General features: G+C 46.9%; 1 protein-coding gene across 4 annotated transcripts; it reads left to right on the top strand.

Annotated features, from left to right (window-relative positions):
- Nucleotides 1-443: 443 nt before the first annotated feature.
- Nucleotides 444-21664, top strand: GPR173 (G protein-coupled receptor 173). 4 transcript variants are annotated; one of them, XM_057718300.1, is made up of 3 exons: nucleotides 444-1374; nucleotides 1996-2083; nucleotides 18843-21664. In XM_057718300.1, the coding sequence occupies exon 3, from the start codon at nucleotides 18940-18942 to the stop codon at nucleotides 20059-20061; it is 1122 nt and encodes a 373-aa protein (XP_057574283.1). In that variant the 5' UTR covers nucleotides 444-1374; nucleotides 1996-2083; nucleotides 18843-18939; the 3' UTR covers nucleotides 20062-21664. The 4 variants fall into 4 exon arrangements, with proteins under 4 accessions (XP_057574283.1, XP_057574282.1, XP_057574281.1 ...); XM_057718299.1 differs by having other exon boundaries at nucleotides 16350-21664; XM_057718298.1 differs by lacking the exon at nucleotides 1996-2083.
- The last annotated feature ends 1427 nt before the right edge of the window (nucleotides 21665-23091 follow it).

Here is a 23091-nt window from a genome sequence, read left to right as displayed (position 1 = left end):
AAAGCTTTTGAGAAACTTCCAGAGGCCCTTTCTGCCCTGACCCCAACCGCAGATCCCCCCACCCCTGCCGCCTCTGCACTTGCAGCCCACGTGAGTTGCTCTCTCAGCAGCCTCTTAGCCACCTCTCCCCACCTCCACACATGCCTCTCTCCAGAATCTCAGAAAGGCCAGAGTCTGAATTCCCCAGCCAGCTATTGTCCTGGCAGCACAGCCGCCAGGCCAGCATCCCCACCCAATCGACCGGCCAGCCAGCCGGCTGCTTCCCGGCCCCCCCCCCGCCCCGCCCCGCCCCACCCCGCCCCAGGGAGGACCGGGCTGGCGGCTGGGAGTCTCCCTGCCTGCTCAGCCTACCTCCTTCCTTCCCTCTCCCTTCCTTCCTCCCTCCCTCCTCCGCCCGCTCCTGAGGCAGGGACCGTGCAAATCGAGGAGAGGGGGGACGGACAGGCCGGATGGGGTCCAGCTTAGTGCCCTGGGCTCCCCGCCGATGCCCTATCCAGGCTGGGTGTTCCCAGCATCTTGGGACCTAAATTTGCGTGAGCTGCGGTGCTTCGCAGGCCCGGAGGGTCCCTTCGGCAGGCCCACGGTGCCCCCGTTTTGCATCAGGACCCCCCCTCGGATGCTCTGAGCCACCCTCCTCAACCCGGATCTAAAACCCGGGACACAGCTATCAGGCCAGCCTCTCTCTCCACCCCACCCCCTCTTTCTGGCGTCCATCCCCTCCCCAACTCCACCTCTGCTGCTGCCTGTGGCTGTGGACCTGCACCTCTTCCCCATCCCCGACAGGCCTGGGGAGCGGGGAGAGCCTGGATGAGAGCTCCCCCAGCCTGGGGCTCTCCCAGGCCATGGCCCGAGTGCTCCCAGGGAGGAGCCCCGGACCCTGAGCATCTGCTGGAGGCTTGGCAGAGGCCCCGCGGGGACCGTGTCTTCTGAGGACAAAAGGCGGCGGCCAGCAGGCAGACAGGGAGGGGGAAGGGGGGGGACCGGCAGCCAGGCGGGCAGACGGGTAGCAGGGGCCAGTGCTGGCCCCCCTCCCAGCTTGGCGGTGGCATGAAGATGGGGGTGGGAGTGTGTAGTTGGGGAAGCACCTGCCCAGACTCCCACCTGCCAGCTAGCTGGGCACCCCAAGGCTGTGTGTTGCCCACCTGGTGTTCCCCAACACCCCCAGCCCTTCCCAGTGCACTCCTCCAGTGCCTGCTTCCCTTGATGTCTGCAATTTAGACCAGCCCGGCTGTATCCACGGCAACAGAAGCAGGAGTGTCACTGGCTGCCAGATCACTGAGGGTCCCACAATGTGGCCTGGGCTGTGATTTATCCGAGTGAGACAGCTTGAGCCCCCTCCCTGGATTCCAAGACAGCCCTGCTGAGAGAGCCTAGGTAAGTAGTCAGCATCCCTCCACCATGGATGGGGGGCTGGGACTTCTCTTCTGACTCCCCACACATATTCCAGAGTCTCCATCACTGCCATGCTCTCTGTCTCTCTCTGACTCTGTTAGTCTCTCTCTCTTTCTGCTCCATCACAAGGGCTACTTGGGCACCCAAGCCTGGAGTGTCCTCTAGCCATCCCCATCTTCCTAAATCCCAAACGTCCCATGAGGAAGGGAACTACCACCTGTTTCCCCTTACAGGGTCTGTTTTTATCATTACGGTTGTGTTTGAGCACGAGGCTGTGTTAATATTGTCTTGTGTGCTCTCTGTGGAAGCCCGGCTGTGTTCCCCTAATGATGCCTGCACCCTGGGCAGGCTCAGCCTCCTGCAGCTGCCTCCTCTCTCTCTCCCTCTCCCTCCTCCTCCACTCTCCGCCAGGTTCCTTGGCCAGCATGCAGGGTGTGTGTGTGTCTGCCTGTGTGTGTGAGCTGGCAGGTGGGTAGACGTGACAGAGAAGCTGCTCCCAGCCCAGACCACCCCCCCACCCCACTCCTTCCTTGTTTCCTTGTTTCCTTCTTTTCTTCCTTCCTTCTTTCCTTCCTTCCTTTCTTCCCCTGTCTCTCCCCACAGGTAGCACAGACTTTTGCTCACTCACCATGGAAGATACTGCTGTGATTTCCAGCTAGGGGGAGGAAGCCACTGTAGAGCTAAAAGGAAGGTGAGGTGGGGGTGGGGAGCACTTCCAGGCCCTAGACTACCTGATGCCTTGGTGGGGGCAAGGACCATGCCACACAACACCCTGCAGGGGCCAGACACAACATGGCTGTCCCCACAGAGTGGGCCCCAGCCTTCATCTAAGGCTCTCAGTATCTGTTTCAGACTCCCAATGTTATGTCTAGGACTCCTCAGATATTATGGCCTTGTGGTCCCTCTGTCTGAAGAGGCAGGAAAGCCTGGTATACGGAGAACATGGATTCTCCAGGGACACCTCCCTCAACTACTGTGCAACTTTAGTGAATGTGTGCTACTTACTGAACCTTGGTTTTCTCGTCTGTCAAAGAGACTGTAACCCTTCCTTCATGGGTGTGTGTAGTGACTAAATGAGTTGGTGCATGTAAGAAAAGGATGTGTATAGAAGTGGCCGTGAAGCAATGTCAGCAAAGCTCATGGTCATTATTGTTGCTGATTGTTCATGATTAATATTGTCATTAATTATTTTGGGGAAGGTCTGGCCCCTCTGCTCCGGGGTCTTGGCTGAGATCTGGGAAGAGCAGCAGGTAGGTAAATGGGGGAGGGGAGTGGAGAAGGAGGCAGGAGCAAGTCTTTGTTGTTACTCCTCATTTGTAAGGAGGAATAAGTGGTGGCTGTGGGCAGAGCCTCCTGCCCCCACCCTCCTCCAGGCTCCTTCCCTGCACTTTCCCCTGGCTGTGCACACGTGCGTGCATACACACACACACACACACACACACACAGGCTTGAGCCCCCATGAGCTAGCAGAGGCCTGGTTTGCAGCCTGCAGCATTGCTGACCCTGGTGATGTGTGCATCTCCCTGTTGAGGGGAGACTTGGCAAGAGTTTGGCCTGTGGTCAGTGGTTGGCAGGGCCTGGGGACAAGGCTGAAGCTTCTGAGATCGCAGGGCTTCGGGTGTGGCCCATGCAGCAGCCAGAGCTTTGGGGGACGGGTCCCAGGGTTTTACTAACATAGAGTCTGGGCTGGAGGTATTGTTGGGTCTGCTGGCTGGTTTCTGGGCGTGGAGATGTGGTGGAACACTGAGTGAAGGGTCAGTGGCTGGAGGAGAGTCCTCAAGGCCAGGGAAAGAGTAGGAGGAGGGGAAACACTGAGGCCCAGAAGACCTCCTCTGTAGTGGCAGGGAGGGGTGGGGTTCTGGGATATAGAGTAGACTTTTCTGAAGAAGCATTTGGTGCAGAAGGGAGAGAACCCCGCCTGTGGTCCAGAGGCATCTAGGCCTGAGCGTGGGTGTATATGTGCAACTGAAAACATATGACTGTGTGTGTGTGTGTGTCTGTTCATGGGCATTATGAATATGTCTGTGTGTGTGAGCAGGTCACGTGATGGTGTACAAGGGTATGGGTGTCTGGGTAGGATGGTATGTGTACAAGGGAGTGGGTATGACTTTGCATGTCTGTCTGGGTGAGCAAATGGGCATGTTTGATCCTGAGCCTGAGTGAGGGTGTGTTTCTCTGAGCCAATAGGCCTGTTGAATGTCTGGCTGTATATGTATGTGGTATACATTTGTCTTTTAGTTTACATGTCTGATTGTGTGTGTGTGTGAATGTGAGGGTTTCAGAACGCCTGGGTGTGCATGTCCTGTTAAGTGATTGCCTAGGTATATCTGACTGTATATATTTGTGTGTGCCCATATGTGCATATGAGTACAGGTGCATGTGAATGGTGTGTTTATAAGTGTGAGGGTGTGTGTGTGTGCATGCATGTATGGGAGGGTAGGTGTGTGTGAACATGCTCCTGTGTGGGTGTGCCTGTCATGTATACGTATGAGTAGGCCTGTGTGTGAATGTCTTTGTGGCTTCTCCAGCATTTTGAATTATGTCTGTGTCTGTGTACGCTTGTTTGAATACGTATTGTCTCTAGACAGACCCATGGTTCACATTTGATTAGGGAAATATTAGTGTAGATGGTTACACTGGTGTAAGGAGGACTGTGTGGGTAGGAGAGAGTGTGTGAATGCACATGTTTTGTGTATGAAAGTATGTCTTGTGCATTTGCCTATGTGTGCACATTATACATATGGGTATGGCTGGGTGGGGTTACACCTTTAAATATATGCACAAAAGCTTGTGTGCATGGGTAAATGGCTGCATTCATGTATATGTCTACTTGTGTTTGTGGGTACACTGTTGTGTGTTAGTGCATGTCTGAGTGTAGTGTGCGTGAGTAACTACAGCTCATAATACTTGGATGCATGTCTCGTTATGTATTTTGTTTGAATTTCTGAGTGAGTGTGAATGTGTGTGTGGAAATGCCTGTGAGTGGCTGAGTGAATGTGTGTGTATATGCTAGTATGTGTGTGCACTTGAGTGAACATGTCTGTATGTTTGCCTGTGTATTCAAACACATCTAAATGTATGTGTATGTAACTGTGCCTGTGTGTGTCTGTCTGAGTGTACAGGTGTCTGAACTGTACCAGTTTGCACAGTTCTAATTATTTGCATAGTGTATTTGTGTTTATCTACCATTGTTTGTTCTGGAGCATATGCTGTAGAACAGTGTAAGTGAATGTAAGTACACACCACTCTTGGCCTATAAGTGCATTCGAATGTGTGTGTGTGTGTGTGTGTGTGTGTGTGTGAGAGAGGATGTCTTTGCATGTGTGTGTCTGTGATGAGTGTTAGCAATTCTTGTGCAGCTGTACAAGTGTGTGAGAATATGTGACTATTCTTCCATGTGTGCATGAGTCTTATTTTGTTTGCATAGCTTCTCACATGGGTGTATGAACGTGTGTCAACATACATGGCGTGCGTAACTGTGTGAGTGTGTTTTGTAAGTACATTTGTGTCTCCACATCTGGTTCTGTGCATGCAGGAATGAATGCTGTACAAGCCTAAGTTCATGTGAACATGCTTATAGGTGTACATGCCCAGTTGTGTGTATAAGTCTGTGTGTGTTAGAATGTCCATGTATGAGTATACCATCTAATTGACAAGCATGAGCACCTCTGGCTGTTTGTGTGTGTGAGTACATCCATGTGTGAGTATGTGTGAATATGCTTATGTGGTCGTGCCTGAGGCTGTATGTGTATACATTTGGGATGTGTGTCATGTTTGTTCATTGTCTCATCGGGTGTGATACAGAGTCTGTCTGTCTGTGGATGTATGTAAATATGCCTGTGTGTACACCTGTGTTTGTGAGTGAATGTATGTCCTTCATGGGCATTATGTCATGTGAATGTATGCAATGCATATATGTTTGTGTTTGAGAATAAATGGATGTGCATATGTGGGACCCAGTGCAGTGTGTGTGTGTGTGTACTGCTGTGGGTGTGCCTGTTGTAGGGGTGAGTGTAGGTATTTGTGCATGTGCCTGTCTCATGGTATGTATGTGAGAGAGGCAGAGAGATTTGGCCTTGGGCTTGTGCAGATAGGACTTATTGAGGGGGTGATAAGGGAGGGTACTTATGAGTCTGTGTGATGCTATGTGTACCCTAGCATGTATTTATATGCATGTCTGATAGTCAGGTACCCTGCTAGACCATGTCTGGCTCTAATTATATAGACATCCTAGATGATGGAAACCATAACACTCGAGCAATCCATGACCCCCTTCTGGGGTTTCTCTGGCCTTGACCATGTGCTGGGCTTTTGTGAGGGTCTCAGGATAATTCTTTTCATCATTCACACTCAAGAAGTGAGAACCAAAAATGACAGATATCCTGCTAGGGAAGAGGGCCTGTGACCTCTTTAGGAAAGGATATCTTGAAACACAAAGACCTTCCCCATCCTTCCCTGCACCATCAAAGGCCCAGGACAAAATGGCATTGTGTGGTATCAAGGGTTGGTAAATGGTTTTCACACAGCACCCAAATTGTGCTATCCAGGCAGAAATCTAGATCTAAATGTGTATGTATAAGTGAAAAGTGAAGGTATATCCAGGTAGAGTGGGGTGTGTGTTTGGAGGGGGTGCTATATTTGAAGAAAGAGAGAGAGAGAGAGAGAGAGAGAGAGAGAGAGAGGAGGGATCTGGGTTGTGTGTATGTAAGAGAAGGAAGGCCTGGGTGTTTCTAGGTAGGGTTTGTATGTGAGACATTTGGGTGTATTTGAGAGGGATGAGTATGGATGTGGGTGTATGTGAATGGTGCATTTGTGAGGCACTGTGAGACCTTTGGCCTATTTCAGTGGAGGATGGTATGAGTAACACTTTGGGTGTGGCTGTGTGGGAATATGTGTGAGGATGTATATATTTGAGGGGTGTGTGGCTATGGGTGTATCTGGATGGTGCAAGAGAGAGCGGGGGGTTATCTAGATGATGTATGTTTTACAGTATGGACCTATCTATGCTATGTGTGTAAGAGAGAGTGGGTGTGTTTCTGGGTAGAGTGAGTGTATGAAGGAGTATGGGTGTATTGGAGTGGGGGGCATTCAAGTGTGGGTATATCTGGATGGTATGTAGGTGGGTGAGAGCACAAGTGTATCTAGGCAATGGAAGTGTGTGATGGAGTTTAGATAGGGTGTGTGTGTGTGTGTGTGTAGGAGAGAATTTGGGCACATCTGGGTGAGGGTGGGGTGTATGTGAGTGTGTATATAATTGGGAGTATCTGTGGATGCTGTGAGGGGTATATGTGAGTGAGGTGTGTGTGGTATGTGTGAGAGAGCATGGATATATCTGCATGGTGTGTGTGGAGTGTGGGTATTCTGGATGATGGTGATTAAGGTGGGGGAGCTAGATTGTATGTATGTGTAAGAGAGTGTGTAGGTGTTTCTGAGTGTGATGGGAGTGTGAGAGCATGAATGTATCCAGGGGAAGGAGTGTGTAGGTATATCTGGATGGGGTAGAAGTGTTTGGGTTTGATTGAGTCAGAGAGTGAATGTGAGTGTGTTGGGGTGTGATTGGGTGTATCTGGATGATTGTGAGAGAGTGTGGTACATCTGAGCTGTTTGTAAGACTGTGCGGGTGTATTTTAGGTGGAGTGTGTTTGAATGTGCATATCTGGATGGTGGGTGGGTGAGAGCACATACACAGTTGGGTATGTGTGTGAGTGTGTATATAACTGGATGAGGTGTGTGAAAGAATTTGGGGGACATTGCTGGGTGGGAAGTGTAAGTTTGGAATGTGGGTGCATTTGAGTGGTGTGGAGAGGATGAGAACATTGGACATATCTGGGCAGTGGAGTGTCTGGGGAAGTGCACCTGGACAGCATGTGTGAAAGTTGGATATATCTGGGTGGGATGTGTGTGTGAATTTGCAGATGTATCTAGATGGTAGTGGAGTGTATCTAGATCATGTATGTGGGTGTGAATGTATCTCAGTGGTCCACATGGGATGAATCTGGATGTTGTGTGTATGTATGAGAGTGTGAATGTATCTGGCTGGGGCTGTGTAAGTGGAGCTCTTTTGTGTGTATATGTGTGAGAGAGGCAGAGACAGAGAGAAGGAAAGAACATGAGCAGTGTGGGTGTATATGGATAGGATTTTTGTGTGAGTGGGTGTCTCTGGATTACGTGTAGGTGGGTATCTGTGCATGTGGATGTATTTGAGTTGGGTGAGTGTAAGTATCTGGGTAGGGTGTGTGTAAGTGAAGTATCTTTGAATGGTGTATGTGTCGTTGTAGGTGTATCTTGATACCATGTGTGAAAGAGACTGTAGGTGTGCCTGGGTTGGGTATGAGGGCTCTGGGCTGGGAGTGTATGTGAGTTCGGGTGTATCTGAATGTTGTATATGAGAATGTGGGTGTACTGAGTTGGGAGTTTGCGTAAGCGTGGCTGTGTCTGGGTGGAGTGCCTGTGAATGTAGTTGTATTTGAAGTATGCATGTATGAGGATGGGTGTGTCTAGATGGGATTTGTGTGAGAGTGTGTCTGTATCAGTATTGGGGGGGCGTGTGAGAGTGGGTACATCTGAATGGTGTGTCTGAGAAAGAGTATGTGTACCCACCTTGGTTGGGGTGTGTAGAAGTTGGTATATCTAAGCAGGATGTGTGGGGTTCTCTCTGGATGATGTATGGGAGATAGAGTATATCTGGGTGATGTGTGCATGTGAATATATGTGGGTAGTATGTGGGTATATCTGGGTGGGGAGTATATCTGAGAATATGGGTGCATCTGTATGTGAGTATGGATTTATCTAGATGGTGTGTAGGTGGTATATGTGGGTATTTTGTGTGTTTGATAGTGTGGGTGTGTTTTGGTGAGGTGCATGATTGTGGGCATGTGTATGAATGTGTGTATTTTTCCTGGGGCAAGATATACTTCTGCTGGAGTGTCTGTAAATGTGAGCATGTCCATGTTTGTGTATGTGTATGTGTGTGACTGTTTGTACCTGAGCCTGTTAGTACATGGCTTGTGTGTACATGTGTTTGTGCTAAAGCAGTGTGTATCTGTATATGTGTATGAGGTGAGTGTGTTTCTACATGTGAGTAAGTTGGATCTGTAAGGTCCTGAGCCTGGCTTTGGGTTTGCATCCTAGTTCTGCCTTTATTAGCTGTGTGGCTTTGGGCAAGTCACCTAACCTCAACTAAACCCTAGTTTCTTATTTGTAAAGTAGGGGTAATAATACTACCTATTTCATAGAATGAGAATTGGATGAGTTAATATTCGAAAAGTGCTTTGGACTGTGCCTGGTACATAATGAGTCCTCTGTGCCATGCAAGGTGTTACCCAGTACTATAATTGTTGCATGCACCTATGTGTAGGTGACAGTATGTGTCTATCTGCAGGTGTGAACGGGGTAGTTTCTATGTGCATATTTGCCACATTATCAGTATCCACATGTATGTGTGAAAGAATGAGCAGATCCTGGGTGTATGTGAGAGTGTGTCTGTACATAAAATTGGGTTTGTACTTATATGTGTCCCAGTGTGCATATAAAACCATGGGTGTATGAGAATGGAAGTGAGGGTCTAGAAGATTGATGGAGGGGATTTGGCCCTGTGTGTATATTTCCCAGCATACACACATCTGAGTGTATGAGTGCATATACCTGTATCTGTGGTAGTGCACAGTGTGTTTTTATCTGAATATGTAAATGGGTTTGTAGTGGTCAGGATGTAAATGTGTGCGTGTTGTTAGTGTCTGTAAATGTAAGAAGGTTGGTATTCAGGTTTATATGTGATGATGTGGGTGGATGCGTGTGTGTGTGTGTGTGTAGAGGATTTATGCCTGTATGGCCATGTACTAGGATGTGTGTGTCTGTGTCATGTGGGTATATGTGTAGGTGTGAATGAGTGTGTCTGTCTGTGTTAATAAGCAACAGTGGCTATGTGGGTGTGTATGCATGAGTCTGCATTGCTCCACTTGCCTGCCTGCCTCTGTGTGTGTAGCAGTGAGCCTGAGCCATGTGTTTATATGTGCGGGCAAGTCTGTTCTGTGTATATGCATGTGTGCCAGGGCAGGGTTCATATAAGATAGTAGGTTTTAATCTCTTAATGTAAGAGCCTGGGGTGGGGAAGGGCCTGGATCTGTAGGATGTGAGCAGGACTTGCCCTGCATCTGAATGTCAAGTTCTTACATCTGTGCATGCATGGCTGTGTCTGAAAACATATAGGTTCATATGATTTAGTCTGTAGGTGTATGTGTCTGCACGTGCCCATGTGAATGGCAAATGTATTGTGCCTAGGCATGTATTTCTATAGAAGGGTAATTATGTGTGTGTGTGTGTGTGTGTTATAAATCTTTCCATGATTTGCTGGTAAGTGGGCACCTACACACATGCCTAACTCTTTGTGTAGAAGAGGAGGTATGTGTGAGTGCATCTGATTGCACTTACCAACTGGAGTAAGTCTGGATGTGTGTGCAAATTTGAATCTGCAAGTACACCTGTGCCTGTGTGCTGTGTATCTGTTCATGTGGGCAAGTTTCTACACAACATGACTAGCTGTGAATGTGTCAGGCACACAGAGAAGGTGAGATATTTATATGGCACACTGTAGTAAACTTATGAGGATTTCGGGGTACTGGGGTTTGATGAAAAGAAATTCCTTATATTTTCTTTATATTATAAAAATTGTGGTAAGAAAAATAAAAATGCCAAGTTTTAGGAGAGTTATTTAATATTGAATTTGTATGCAACTTTCAAATGAAATCTTTTCCAAATTTTTTCATAGCTCACTTCTGTAAACATAACTTTTTAATTCACTCATGCTCACTTCTTCTGCATCTTTGGTCATGACTGCCTTGACTTATTTTATGGTCATTTTCATCATGATTTGGTAAATCACTTGGCGCTGAGCATAGATCCTTTATATCAAGTTATTATATTTCTTGATAAAAACCCAAACAAAACAAATGAAACAAATAACCATTGGTACTTTTTTTTAAATTGGAATATAATTGCTTTACGCTCTTGTACCAGTTTTTGAGGTACACCAAAGTGAATCAGCTGTATTTATACATATATCCTCATATTCCCTCCCTCCCTCGACTCCCCCCCACCCTCCCCTTTGGTACTTTTGACATGGGTAGAAACTTCCATTGTGGCCTGTCTCTTTTTGATCTTGGAAGGCATGGGGTTTTTTTGTTTGTTTGTTTGTTTAATTGGCTGTGTTGGGTCTTCCTTGCTGCATGCAGTTTTTCTCTAATCATGGAGAGTGGGGGCTACTCTTCGTTGCAGTGCGCAGGCTCCCCATTGCAGTGGCTTTTCTTGCTGCAGAGCACGGGCTCTAGGTGCGTGGGCTTTAGTAGTTGTGGCACATGGGCCCAATAGTTGTGGCTCGTGGGCTCTAGAGTGCAGGCTCAGTAGTTGTTGCGCACGGGCTTAGTTGCTACGCGGCATGTGGGATCTTCCCAGACCAGGGATCAAACCCATGTCCTCTGCATTGGCAGGCGGATTCTTAACCACTGTGCCACCAGGGAAGTCCTTGGAAGGCATGTTGTTGAAGGTAAGACCCATTCCCCGGAGGTTGTTTAGGCACAGTTTGCCCTAATGTCCTCGTAATTAGCTTGAATGTATGAAATGTAGCAGCATGGTTCTGCAGGTCAGCAAAACTCACTTCAAAAGAATGAGCTTTGGGGTCATCAGGTATCGTTTTGGTTTCTCTGAAGCATCAGGTGCAGTTTCTTGTGTTGAATATGGCTGGTGCTTTCACACCATACCAACCTTTCTTAAGAAATGGAACGACTGCTTGTTGGTGCCTTCCTTTTTCACCTCCCTTTTATTACTCACTTGTTCTTGCCATGGCCAGGCAGAGACCTAAGTTTTACGTCTGGAATAGCTACATGACCTCTTCTGTCTCTTGTAGTCACCATCAACAGGAAACCATTTGCATAGTGGCAGCAGATGGTCAAAGGGTGTTTTTTAATTGATTAAAACTCTTTTCCCGTCAATAATCAGTAATTCTTAGTCTTTGAATCTTGTGCTTCAAACTGAGATCCTTCTTTAAATCTAACACCTCTTTCTTTTCTTTCAATCACATGTGATGTTGAAATTCCTTGTAACAAATGCTTATGAATTTTGAATCCAACAGAAAATTTTCATTTTGAGTATTTAAAAATAATGATGAAGTGTTCCCCTGACTAGAACTTATTCTAGTCATCCTAATAAGTCTTCTTTAGTATTGAACTTATAATGCTAACTAAACATCACCCAAGGAACCATACTTGACCTGATTTCTTCTAAGTTTAAGTTTGGCTTCAAATCCATAAACCTTGTCAGTATACTTTCATGTATCTTTGAGTGCCTAAAATTTTTGATGTAATTTTATTCATGTGCTCAAAGAGCCATGTGTTAAAACCAGTAAGCATCAAATCTGCAAAGTGAGAATCATTCACAAAAGAATGCTGAAATTTTTCTTTTAGCTTATAAATCCATTATAAAATCCTTACACACTTAGCCTTAAAACAATAGAGAAGGGTATACTGATTCCAGTGCTTCACAGAAAGCTGACAAGTGGGTGGGTAGTGCCTTGGATCTAATTAAATTCACCTGGCATCATTTACTGTGGCAGTTAGACTTTCAAGTAAACTTTTATAGGTTAAGGCTCCTCAGTGGATGACTTTCAGCATTTTCAGAATAAATTCCAGCTGTAAACTTCCTGCCATCACAACAGCAGCATCAGTCCACAGACTTATGCAGGGTTTCCACAATATTTCAAAATATTTATGTATCACTTTGAGTATTTCAACCTTAGTTTATTTTGGTGCTTCTGGCATTTCTTTTCAGGCTTTCTGACTAGTACTATAAACCAAGCACAGTTAATCAACATCCTGAGATACATCAATATAAAATGAAAACCCCTTTGATGCAACGATCTTCTGGGTTAGTGTTATCTCAATGTCCTTTGACCTGTCATCAGTGTATCTCCTAACAAAAATAATTGAAAGTGACTGCTTTCCTATTTCTTTTACCTTGTTGGTCTCAAATATAGTGTGGACAATTTCCCGGCAGACTGCTAACATATGAGATTCTACTGGGCGGGCAACTTAGCTTTACTTGTTAATTGTATAACCCTGTTACAGCTGGTTGAACTCCATCTAAGAATGTTCTAACTAATCTCAAAAAAGAGCCCAGTTTCTTAATTTGCTCTTCCAGATACTTCAAAAAGTCCAAATCTTTCTCTGTGTGTTAGTGTTTTGTGGTCAGTTGACCAACATAGCCTACTGGGAAGGTTTCTTTTGATAACCTTTCCACCCAAATTGGATATTTGGCTGAGGAAAAGAGGGTTAGTTGGGCAGCTGAACACAAATTTGAGATAATCCTCATTAAACTGCTTAAATTAGGAACATCCTGGATTATTTTGGAGGGGAGACTACTGTGTTTGTCTTATGAGTCTCCTGATTTTCCAGCTTTAATCCAGAAGTCCAATTTGATGGGGAAAGAAATATCTTAAAAATTAAATCTACTTGAATATAAAGTATTAAAGGAGTCAGCAGACCTTTGTGACTTCTGAAAACTGATTTTTTCCAAAAATCAAGTTTTAGGTCTTCTGCATTTTTAAGCAGCACTCTGAGACAACCCAGAAAGGCCTAGAGTTCCCTTTAATGAGTCAATTCAATTCAGCTATAGTCAGGCTGCACTCATTTATTGACAAATATTTTTACCTAAAAACAAAAGATAATAATTATGAAATTAATTATGAAATCCCACCAAGAATCAGATTTGCCAAATTTTAAATATTAAAAGCCAATAGCAAATAAATCAATCAATAAATAATAAAAATGTTATAATGTTTTTAAAAGAGTTCTTATCTTTTGGAAATACTTACTGAAATTCTTATGGATGAAATGGCATGATAGATATGCTCTGAAATACTCTGGAAGTGGGGGAAGTTATAGGTGAAACAAGACCCTATGAGTTGATCATTGGTGAATCTGGGCGATGAGTACACTGAGGTTCATTACAGGATTCTTTCTACATTTTTGTTTGAAGTGTTCTAGAAGAAAACATTTTTTTAATAAAGAAGCAACAATCAAGGGAATTAACAAAATAGTTATATTCTCTTTAGGAACACCTAATACTTTATAATAGTGATAACAGCTACAATCATACAGCCCTTCTATTTTCGTAGAAAAAATGTGGAAAAATAAGAATGAGATCAAATTAAAAGAAAAATAAACATTGTACACATATGGGCAAAACTAAAAAACCTCACTGATGATGAACAATCAGTGGCAATCAAAGTAATAATCCAACTATCTGGGAGGTTTCGACAGGAAGCAATCCAGACATTTACAACCTCCCTTCTCATATGGTCCCCTCGATCCCCCTCTTGCTCCAGCCCCCGGCAGCTCTGCTAATGTTTCCACCTGTGTGTTCTGGAGTTGGCTGCTCTGTGCATTTGCACGGGTTTGTCTCTGGGTGTATACCTGTTTCAGGATGTATAGGTCAAGTAAATGCATCTGGGTTGTGAGCAAGTTTGTTTTGTGTATAGATGTCTGTGTGTGAGGGTGTATCTGTATGCACTATATCTGGCTTTTCTCTTTGTGTTTGCTTGTGCTTGCATATTGCTAAGGGGTGTGTGTGTGTGTGTGTGTGTGTGTGTGTGTATGTTGGAGCTGGTCTACTTCTCTGCATAAGTGAGCATGTCCATGAATGGGCATCTGTGTGTACCCGTACTAGGGTGTACACATCTGTGTTGGTGAGTTTGCCTAATCTATGTGAGAGGTTTTGGATCAGTTGGTCTCTGTGTGTTAGAGTATGTACATGTGTGTATGTGAGCAGTTTTTTACTTGTCTATTCTTTCTGTGGGTATCTGAGGGGCAGTCTGTGTATACATACGCATGTGGTTGTGTGTATATATGCGTGTGGCAGGGTTCAAGTGCATTTGAGCATGCTGGCATATGTAAGTGACTGAGTGTTAATGTGTAACCATGTTTGTACATGTGATGATATAGGTATGCCACTGTTTTCATACCTGTGTTGCAAGAGTTTGAATATGTGAGAGGATTTGAACAATCAGGTATGCTGGGATAAAGGGTATGTATGAGTCTATGTATGAGTGACAATGAGTAGGTTTGTGTGTGTGTATCTATCAGGATTTGAGAGTTTGTGTGTGTGTTAAGGGAGTTACAATTGTGGGTTTGTGAGCCGCTGCACATGTATTTGTGTGTGCGTGTGTATCTGAGTGTGTCTGTGCATATGAGCAATTCTCAGCCCTCTCATACCCAACACACTCTTTTATGTAACATATTTTATAACACCCCTTTACTATCTGGACATGAGGTTCTTAGATAATACAATCTCTCTGTGTATATAATTTCAAAAGAAAATTCATATAGGATTTTATACAATATCCACACTGTACTAACTCTAATATAAATAAGAAATAAAAGTGATTAAAAAATAATTTGTATTTCAATATGGAAGTGCTTGGGCATGACACTCCCCAGGAGATTCAGTGAATTAGAAGCTTGTAACATCTTATAATGAGTAAATGTGGATTTAGGAGAAGGCGAAAAATCAGAAGCTGCCCCTTGTACAAAGTGCAGGAAGTGACAGGCAAAAGCCTAGGGGTGAGAGTTTCTGAAATAGTGAACAACTCAAGGAAAGTGCTCCACAAAACAAAGTATAGTCTCTAGACTTATGTGATAGCCACATTCCTGGATAATTCAGGGTATATTAAATCAAAGGAACAACTATGTTTATCTGTGAAATAGAGTTAGATTCTAAGTTCAGTTCATCCCATCCTATGGGATGCAGGACATATGTTGGCTGTGTGGGACTGCCCACTGGATGGCCAGCATCCTTGCCCAGGACCCCAAATGTTAGGACACACCCAGCACTGTGGCAACCAAAAATGCTCCTACAAATTTCCAAGATGTCCCCTAGAGGGCAGTAATGCCTTTGTTGAGGACAAAGCGCTGGTGTTTAAGCAGGGTGCACTGTGCCTGTGTGAATGAGGCAGCATGCACGATATACCGTGTGTGTGTGCGCGCGCGCATGCACACTTTTATGCACACCATTGTCCCTATGTGTGAGCTGGTTGCTGTCCATGGGTCTCTATAGGAGTAGCCTATGTGTTTGTGAGTGTGTGTGTAGGTGTTTGTATCTCTGTCTAAGGGCATCTGGGCACGAATGTACCTGTTATGTGTATGCACACGCATCCTTAGTCTTGGATGGTCCAGGCTGTGGCTGCCAATCTGTTCTCAGAAGAACCCTCTCCTCACTTTTTATGTAATAGCCCCAGCTTTCCAGGCAACACCAGTTTTGTTTGTTTGCTGCTATTGTTTTATGGGTTTTTGTTTGTTTTGTTTTAGTGTTTGTTTTTGTTTTCACTGAGACTCTGGGCTACATATTATCCACCTTCTTGGTCTTAGTGTGTCTCTCTGTGTCTCCCTCTCTCTGTCTCCATCTTTATTTCTGCCTCTCTCTGTCTCTGCCTCTGCCTCTGTCTCCATCCCCTCTCTATATCTGTCTCTTACTCCCGTTCCTGTCTATTTCTCTTTCTTTCCTGGCATTATCCCTCTCCTTCTATCTCTCTGTCTCTGTCTCCCTCCCTCCTTCCCTCTCTCCCTCTGTCTGTATTTTTTCTGTCTCTCTCTCCCTCTCTGTCTCTGTTTTTCCCCTTTCTGTCTCTGTTTCTCTCCCTTGTCTGTCTTTTGCACTCTCTCTGTTTCTGTGTGTGTCTGTCTCTTTTTTCTCACTTTCTTCTTCCTCTTTCTGTCTCTATTTCTATCTCCTCTTCTCTGTGTAAGGCTCTCTCCTTTTTCTGTTTATTTCTCCCACCCTTTCTCCCTCCCTCCTATGTCTCCATCTCTCTCTCTCTCTCTCTGCTCCTCTCTCCTTCTTTGTCACTTGTGTGTCTCTCTCTGTCTTACATTCAATCTCTGTCTCTATCACTACCCCCGCCTCTCCTCAAGGCTAAGGTGTGTGTGTGTGCATATTTACACACACCCAGCTATTGGCTGGTCTGCAGTTCTGTGGGAGCTATGAGGCCTTGAGGGGCCAAAGGGGCCCACCAACTCCGTTTCTCTCAAGCCCCTGCCCTCGTACCCTCTTCTGGCCCACTGGCACCGGCTGTGAGACTTTGGTATGCCATCAAAAAAGCCTGGCCCCAAGTGGCTGTGGCAGACCAGGTTGGATTGAGCTGGGAAACAGTACAGAGGGGAGCCGTTTTCCTGGGAGGGAGGGAGGGGGTAGAAAGACATCCAACCTCAAGCCCATCCCAGCCCCAGCAGCAGTTCTGAGCTTCTCCAGCTTCTGCCTTGCTGCCTCTCCTGGGGGACCTGCCCTGCTACCTTATCACACCCCACACCCAGCCCGCATATGCTAGGAGCTTTCCTGCTTCCCCCCAAGTTTTGCCTGTGCTGTCCCATTCACGCACTGCCCAGACAGCTCTCTCAGCAAATCCTGCCTGGACAGCTCCAGGCAGCCCTCCATGAGCCACCAGCCCTTCTAGTCATCAACCAGTTGATCTGCCAGCTTTTGACTGAGGGCCTACCATGGGCTGTACACTGCCCTTCTAGAGGAGAGTGTGTGAGTCTATAATCCCTACCCTCGTGGAGCTTTCCTTCTAATAGGGAGAGGCAGGCAATAAACCAAAATTTAAAAGTAAATATTTTATACTAACTATAAATGGAGTGTAACCTTTAAAATTGTGGATCACTGTATTGTCTATCTGTAACATATAATACTGTACATCAACTATATGTCAATATAAATAAACTATTAAAAAGTAAATTATATAGTGCATTAGAAGAGAGAAATTCTAGGAAGAGAAATAAAGCATGGCAGGGGGCACAGGGGTGCTGTTATTCCTTACCTGAGTTACTGCAGGAGCCTCCTAAATAGTCTTCCCTACTTCCACCTTTGCCTCGTGTGATCTGTGCTCCTCATAGCAGCAAGCAGGATCCCATTCAATCCTGAGTCATATCACATCTCGCCTCTGTTCAAAACCCTCCCACAGCTCCCATCTCGCTCAGTGTAAAAGTCACAGTCCTCACCATGGCCTATGTGATCTGGCCTCACCACCTTTTTGACCTCACCTCCCACCACTTTTCCCTCACCCACTCCATTCCACCTACCTCCCTGTTCTTCTTCAAATGCACCACATGCAGTCTCACCTCAGGGCCTTTGCTCTGGACTGTTCCTTCTGCCTGGACTTCTCTTCCCCCAGATATCCACATGACTCACTCTCTCACCTCCTTCATGTCTTTGCTCAGATGGCACCTCCTCCATGAAGCCTTCCCTGTCCACTTCATCTAAAACTGTACTTCCCCCACCCCTAGCACTTCCTTTATTTTTATTTTTACAAACTTATCATCTGACCTACTATACTTCACTTGTGTATCTTCTTTATTATCTAGAATGTCAGTTTCACAAGGGCTGGGATCTTTGTCTGTTTGTTTCACAGCTTTGTCTTCAGTGCCTGGCATGCAGTAGATGCTCAATAAACAGTTTTTCAACAAATGAATACACACAAGCATACCTACATCTTTATATTCACACATACTCTCCACCTCACTTAAAGTAAAAACCCAAATCCTTGTCATGGCCCACAGCCCTGCATGATCTGGCCCCAGACCCCTCTGTGAATACACTTTCCAGTGTCTCTCTTGCCCGCCCTGTTCCAACCCCGTTGGTCTTCCCACTGTTCCACATTCTTGGTTATGAATGAAGAAACCTATTTAATGAGTGGCTACCATCATTAACCAAAAAAACTGTGAATTAGAATAGAAACGAATGAGGTACATTACACATAGGATCTGTATTGTTTTGTAAAACTTTTGCTTCAACTCTATGTGCACATGCGTGTATGTGTACCAGGTTGCGATGTAAAATGTATTTCTTACTATGGGTGGCAGTTTTAAAAGTTTGAAGAACACCACCTTTGGGCTTTGTAAAGGGAGAGAAGAGCTGCACCAATATCCCTATCCCACAGACCCATCAATGGGGGAAACAGGTAACTGAAGACATACAGAGAGACAAAGCTCCCCTCACCCAGCAAGGAGGGAGGAGGAGCAGCAGTGGGCCAGGGGCAGGACCTGACACCAGCCGGGGAGAAAGTGGGGAGGCTGTGTAGACACACTAACACTGCCCTTTCTGTTTCTTCCTCACCTTTCCTTTCCACCTGTTTCTCACTGTCTCTTTTTCTTGTGTTTCTCTCTCCCTCCCTCCCTCCCTATGCCCTCCTTCCTTACTCCTGCTCTTTCTCTCTGGTTCTGTCTCTCTCCCTATCTCTTCTCACTCTTTCTCATCCCCTCCATTTCTGTCTCAATTTGTGTCCATTTTCTACCTCTTGGTTCTGTCCCTTCTCACTCTCTGTGCCCATGTGTGTGTGTTTTCTATCTCTCTCCTGCCCTCATATCTCTGTCTGTCTGTGTCTGTGTCTCCCCCATTATCCTCATTTGCAGGTGCAGCCCAGCAGCACAACTGATGGAGTCCCCTGGGGCCCATCGAGTACCGGACTGGCTGACCCCGTAGGGTTGGGAGCAGCCCCTGCCCCTCAGTATGGCCAACACCACTGGAGAGCCCGAGGAGGTGAGCGGTGCACTCTCCCCACCATCAGCATCGGCTTACGTGAAGCTGGTGCTGCTGGGACTGATCATGTGCGTGAGCCTAGCAGGCAACGCCATCTTGTCCCTGCTGGTGCTCAAGGAGCGTGCCCTGCACAAGGCTCCTTACTACTTTCTGCTGGACCTGTGCCTGGCTGACGGCATACGCTCTGCCGTCTGCTTCCCCTTTGTGCTGGCTTCCGTGCGCCACGGCTCCTCATGGACCTTCAGTGCGCTCAGCTGCAAGATTGTGGCCTTTATGGCTGTGCTCTTTTGCTTCCATGCGGCCTTCATGCTGTTCTGCATCAGCGTCACACGCTACATGGCCATTGCCCACCACCGCTTCTACGCCAAGCGCATGACACTCTGGACATGTGCAGCTGTCATCTGCATGGCCTGGACCCTGTCTGTGGCCATGGCCTTCCCACCTGTCTTCGACGTGGGTACCTACAAGTTCATCCGTGAGGAGGACCAGTGCATCTTTGAGCATCGCTACTTCAAGGCCAATGACACACTGGGCTTCATGCTTATGTTGGCTGTGCTCATGGCAGCCACACATGCTGTCTATGGCAAGCTGCTCCTCTTCGAGTATCGTCACCGCAAGATGAAGCCCGTGCAGATGGTGCCAGCCATCAGCCAGAACTGGACATTCCATGGCCCTGGGGCCACCGGCCAAGCTGCTGCCAACTGGATCGCTGGCTTTGGCCGCGGGCCCATGCCACCAACCCTTCTGGGTATCCGGCAGAATGGGCACGCAGCCAGCCGGCGGCTGCTGGGCATGGACGAGGTCAAGGGTGAAAAGCAGCTGGGCCGTATGTTCTATGCGATCACACTGCTCTTCCTGCTCCTCTGGTCACCCTACATCGTGGCCTGCTACTGGCGAGTGTTTGTGAAAGCCTGCACCGTGCCCCACCGTTACCTGGCCACCGCTGTTTGGATGAGTTTCGCCCAGGCTGCTGTCAACCCGATCGTCTGCTTCCTGCTCAACAAGGACCTCAAGAAGTGCCTGAGGACTCACGCCCCCTGCTGGGGCACAGGAGGTGCCCCAGCTCCTAGAGAACCCTACTGTGTCATGTGAAGCAGGCTGGTAGGCAGACAGGCAGGAAGAAAGTCATGGCCACCATGATGGGGGCCAACAAAAGGGGAGAGATGGGGCTCCATACAGGAGCCTTTCTTTCTGAGCTCCAGCCCCAGCCCCTCGAACCACCTGGAATCTAAGCACCTTTGCCAACACTTCCCCAGGATTGGGGACTGGGAAAGAGGCATTTCTAGTCCTGTGGGGCCTGTCTCCGCTGCCTCCTCCTCCACTTCTACAATCTCTCTCTCTCTCTCAGAAATGACAATTCAGAAAAAAAAAACTGAAAATGCAGGTTTTTCTACTCACAGCTGAGGAGACAGGCTTTCTTGCTTTAATGTCTCTCCTCTGACATTGTCCAGAAGGGGGAAATTTGTCCTGTAAAATAGACTTCCAGAGCTCTTATTGTCCCCTCGCTCCCATGCACCCTCCCCTTCCAAGTCCTTTAGCAAGGCCTGGGTGTTTAGGGAGAAATTGATGTGCTGACAAGAGGGACCGAAGGGGGTGCTGGGTCCCCAGGGAGTAAGGAATGTTTAATTGCTATGTTATGTGCAATGTTGTTTTAGGCTAACCCCAGTCCCAAGCCCAGTCTTTTCCCCATCCCCACCATGTCCAGACCTCCCAAGTGTTTCCTGAGCATCTATTTGAGAAGCCAGGAGGGGAGGGAGAAGGGCCTCTGGGATGGGCTCAGGTTAGGTGAAGAGCAGGATGTGAGCTACACGCCTTGAGCTGAAGAGACCCAGCTTGGCTGCATTCTCTCAAGCTGCTTCCTGGATCCCCGTCCCTCAACTCTTCTTCCTGAGGATGGAAACCCACTCCAACCCCACCAGGGTCGATGTGGGTGCCATACAGGCAGGAGCAACTCCCCCCCACCCAGGGAAGTGTAGAGGGAAAGTCAAACTCCCCAGAATGGCTGGATCCCAAAGCCTGGGGTCAGAGAGGAATTCAACCCCAGAATTGCCTCCTGAGTTCATATTACTCACCTGAAGATGAAAATTCTTTGAGGGCCTTGGTAAGTCATAGTGGTATAAGCTCTAAGGCACTGTGGACTTGAGTCCATTCCTCTCTGACCTCTTTTTGTCCGTCTCAAGCCCCTCTGTGGTAACCCTTGGCCTTCTGGGCCCTCAGCCCCCAACTTCCTTGCACTGAACAGCCCTTCCCTTCTTCCTCCCTCCATCATTACTTCCACCCCAAGTGGAGCCAACTGCAGCCAGATTCCCCAGGTGAGAGATCCCAAACCTCCTTCCCAGGGCAGAGTCCACTGTGGGCTCATATTAAGTCTTATGGATTGGTGAGCCAAGCTGGCATTCTTTGCCTGGTCTTGCCCAAGCTCTCTGTCCCCCTCTCATCTCCTGGGAGAGAGGGATATCAGTATTTATCCACCCCCTTTCCCTTCCCTACAGAAGCCCTTGTCCTATATTCTGTCCCTACTCAAAGACAGCTCAGAACTGGGCAAGCCTTGACCCAAGAGGAGTGGAGAAGGCACTCTACACAGGAGAGACATTAATGAGCCTGGCTATGGAGTGGCCCTGGAAAGGCAGGCCAGAGTGGCTGAGAAGCTGGGGGTGGGGGGTACCTGTTCTCTCAGTGATAGTGATGGGGGTGCCTTTCCAAGGGGGTGGGGTTGGGGTACCACAGGGGTGGGGGTAGATAGGGTACATTCAGGAGGATTTTCCTCCACTTCTTTTTTCTAACTGCCTGGATTCACCATTGGATTTTGTAAATGGAAAACTGAAATGAACAATGCTATATTGGATGTTTTCTCTTTGTGTGTGTGTGTGTGTGTGTGTGTGTGTGTGTGTGTGTGTGTGTGTGTGTGTGTGTCCTGTCTGCATGACTACATGTGGGGAGGTATGGTCAAGTGAGACAATGTGTCTGTGTGACTTTGTCGGGGGGCACTCCTGCCTGGGGCACATGTGATCAAATGCCTGTATGTGGAGACATATACAGCACACGTGTGCACACACGTACACATATGCACCTAATTGAGAGGAGAAAAAAGAGAGTATGTGCTTGCAGCAGGAAGTAGAGTGGTTGGAGAGATGAAACTTGAAAATGGTACATGTGTATGTAGCAAGAGGGTAGACTCCCATCTCATAAGATCTTCCTCCCTTGGCCCAGCTTCTGAGCATGGGGGACAGGATACTTGAGAACCCCATCTCTTCCCAAAGCCTGGAGCCCCCATGTACGACTCCTAACTCCTGTATCAATCTCCCCTCAAAAACACAGATCAAGTGTTCCTGAAACTGGACCACCATGGAGAATGGGGACTGGGAATTGGTGATCAAACTTGAGGGGAAATTTTGGGGTTAGGTAATGCCCCCCCACACAGTTAATGGCTTCTGGAGGGACTGCTCAGTCTGGGATAGGAGCCCTTCGGAAGGGGCTGCTGTATACAGCTGGGATTTTGGTAAGCTTTGATTAAATTCAGAGGGAGGGATGTCACCGGGAAGAAAAAACAAGCCTGGGAGTCTCCCCAGCCAGCCTGTTCCCCTGAGCACTCAATTACTTTACTCTCTCAAATGCACAGAATTGAGCTGACCATACTCCTCAGTTCTTGGCACACTATATCATCATTGGTCCATATGAGGCCCTTATATTCTTTTGTTTTGTCCCCTTCATCACCCATCCCTGATCCCATCCCCCCTCCCACATAGGCACCCACTCCCGTGTATTTAACGTACGTCCTTCCAATCCACCGTTCATGTGTTTATTTACATATATGTGTATCTGTGAAAATGTATGGTATTGTTACGTGTTTTAATTTACATAAACAGTATTGTACTATAAATCTTGTTCTGTTTCTTTCTTCACTCAACATTCTGTTTTTGAGAGATCCAGCTATGTTGCTGTATGTAGGTCTAATTCATTCTAGTGGTCCATCTTATACGTGTATCACATTTTTCTTATTCATTCCCCTGGGTGATGGGTCTCTAGGTTGCCTCCAATTCTCTGCTACCACAAGAAGGCTGCAATGGGCAGTTTCCTACATATGTTTTTAGGGACCCCTTATTTAGAGGAAACAAGCCCAGA

The sequence above is a fragment of the Hippopotamus amphibius genome, chromosome X (assembly GCF_030028045.1).
Source record: "Hippopotamus amphibius kiboko isolate mHipAmp2 chromosome X, mHipAmp2.hap2, whole genome shotgun sequence".
Taxonomy (NCBI): Eukaryota; Metazoa; Chordata; class Mammalia; order Artiodactyla; family Hippopotamidae; genus Hippopotamus; species Hippopotamus amphibius.
Note: the sequence above shows the minus strand (reverse complement) of the source record. Positions and strands in the feature narration are given on the sequence as shown.

Excerpts from the sequence above, each read along its gene's own strand:
- GPR173 (XM_057718298.1), top strand. The coding sequence starts at position 18,940 with ATGGCCAACACCACTGGAGAGCCCGAGGAGGTGAGCGGTGCACTCTCC.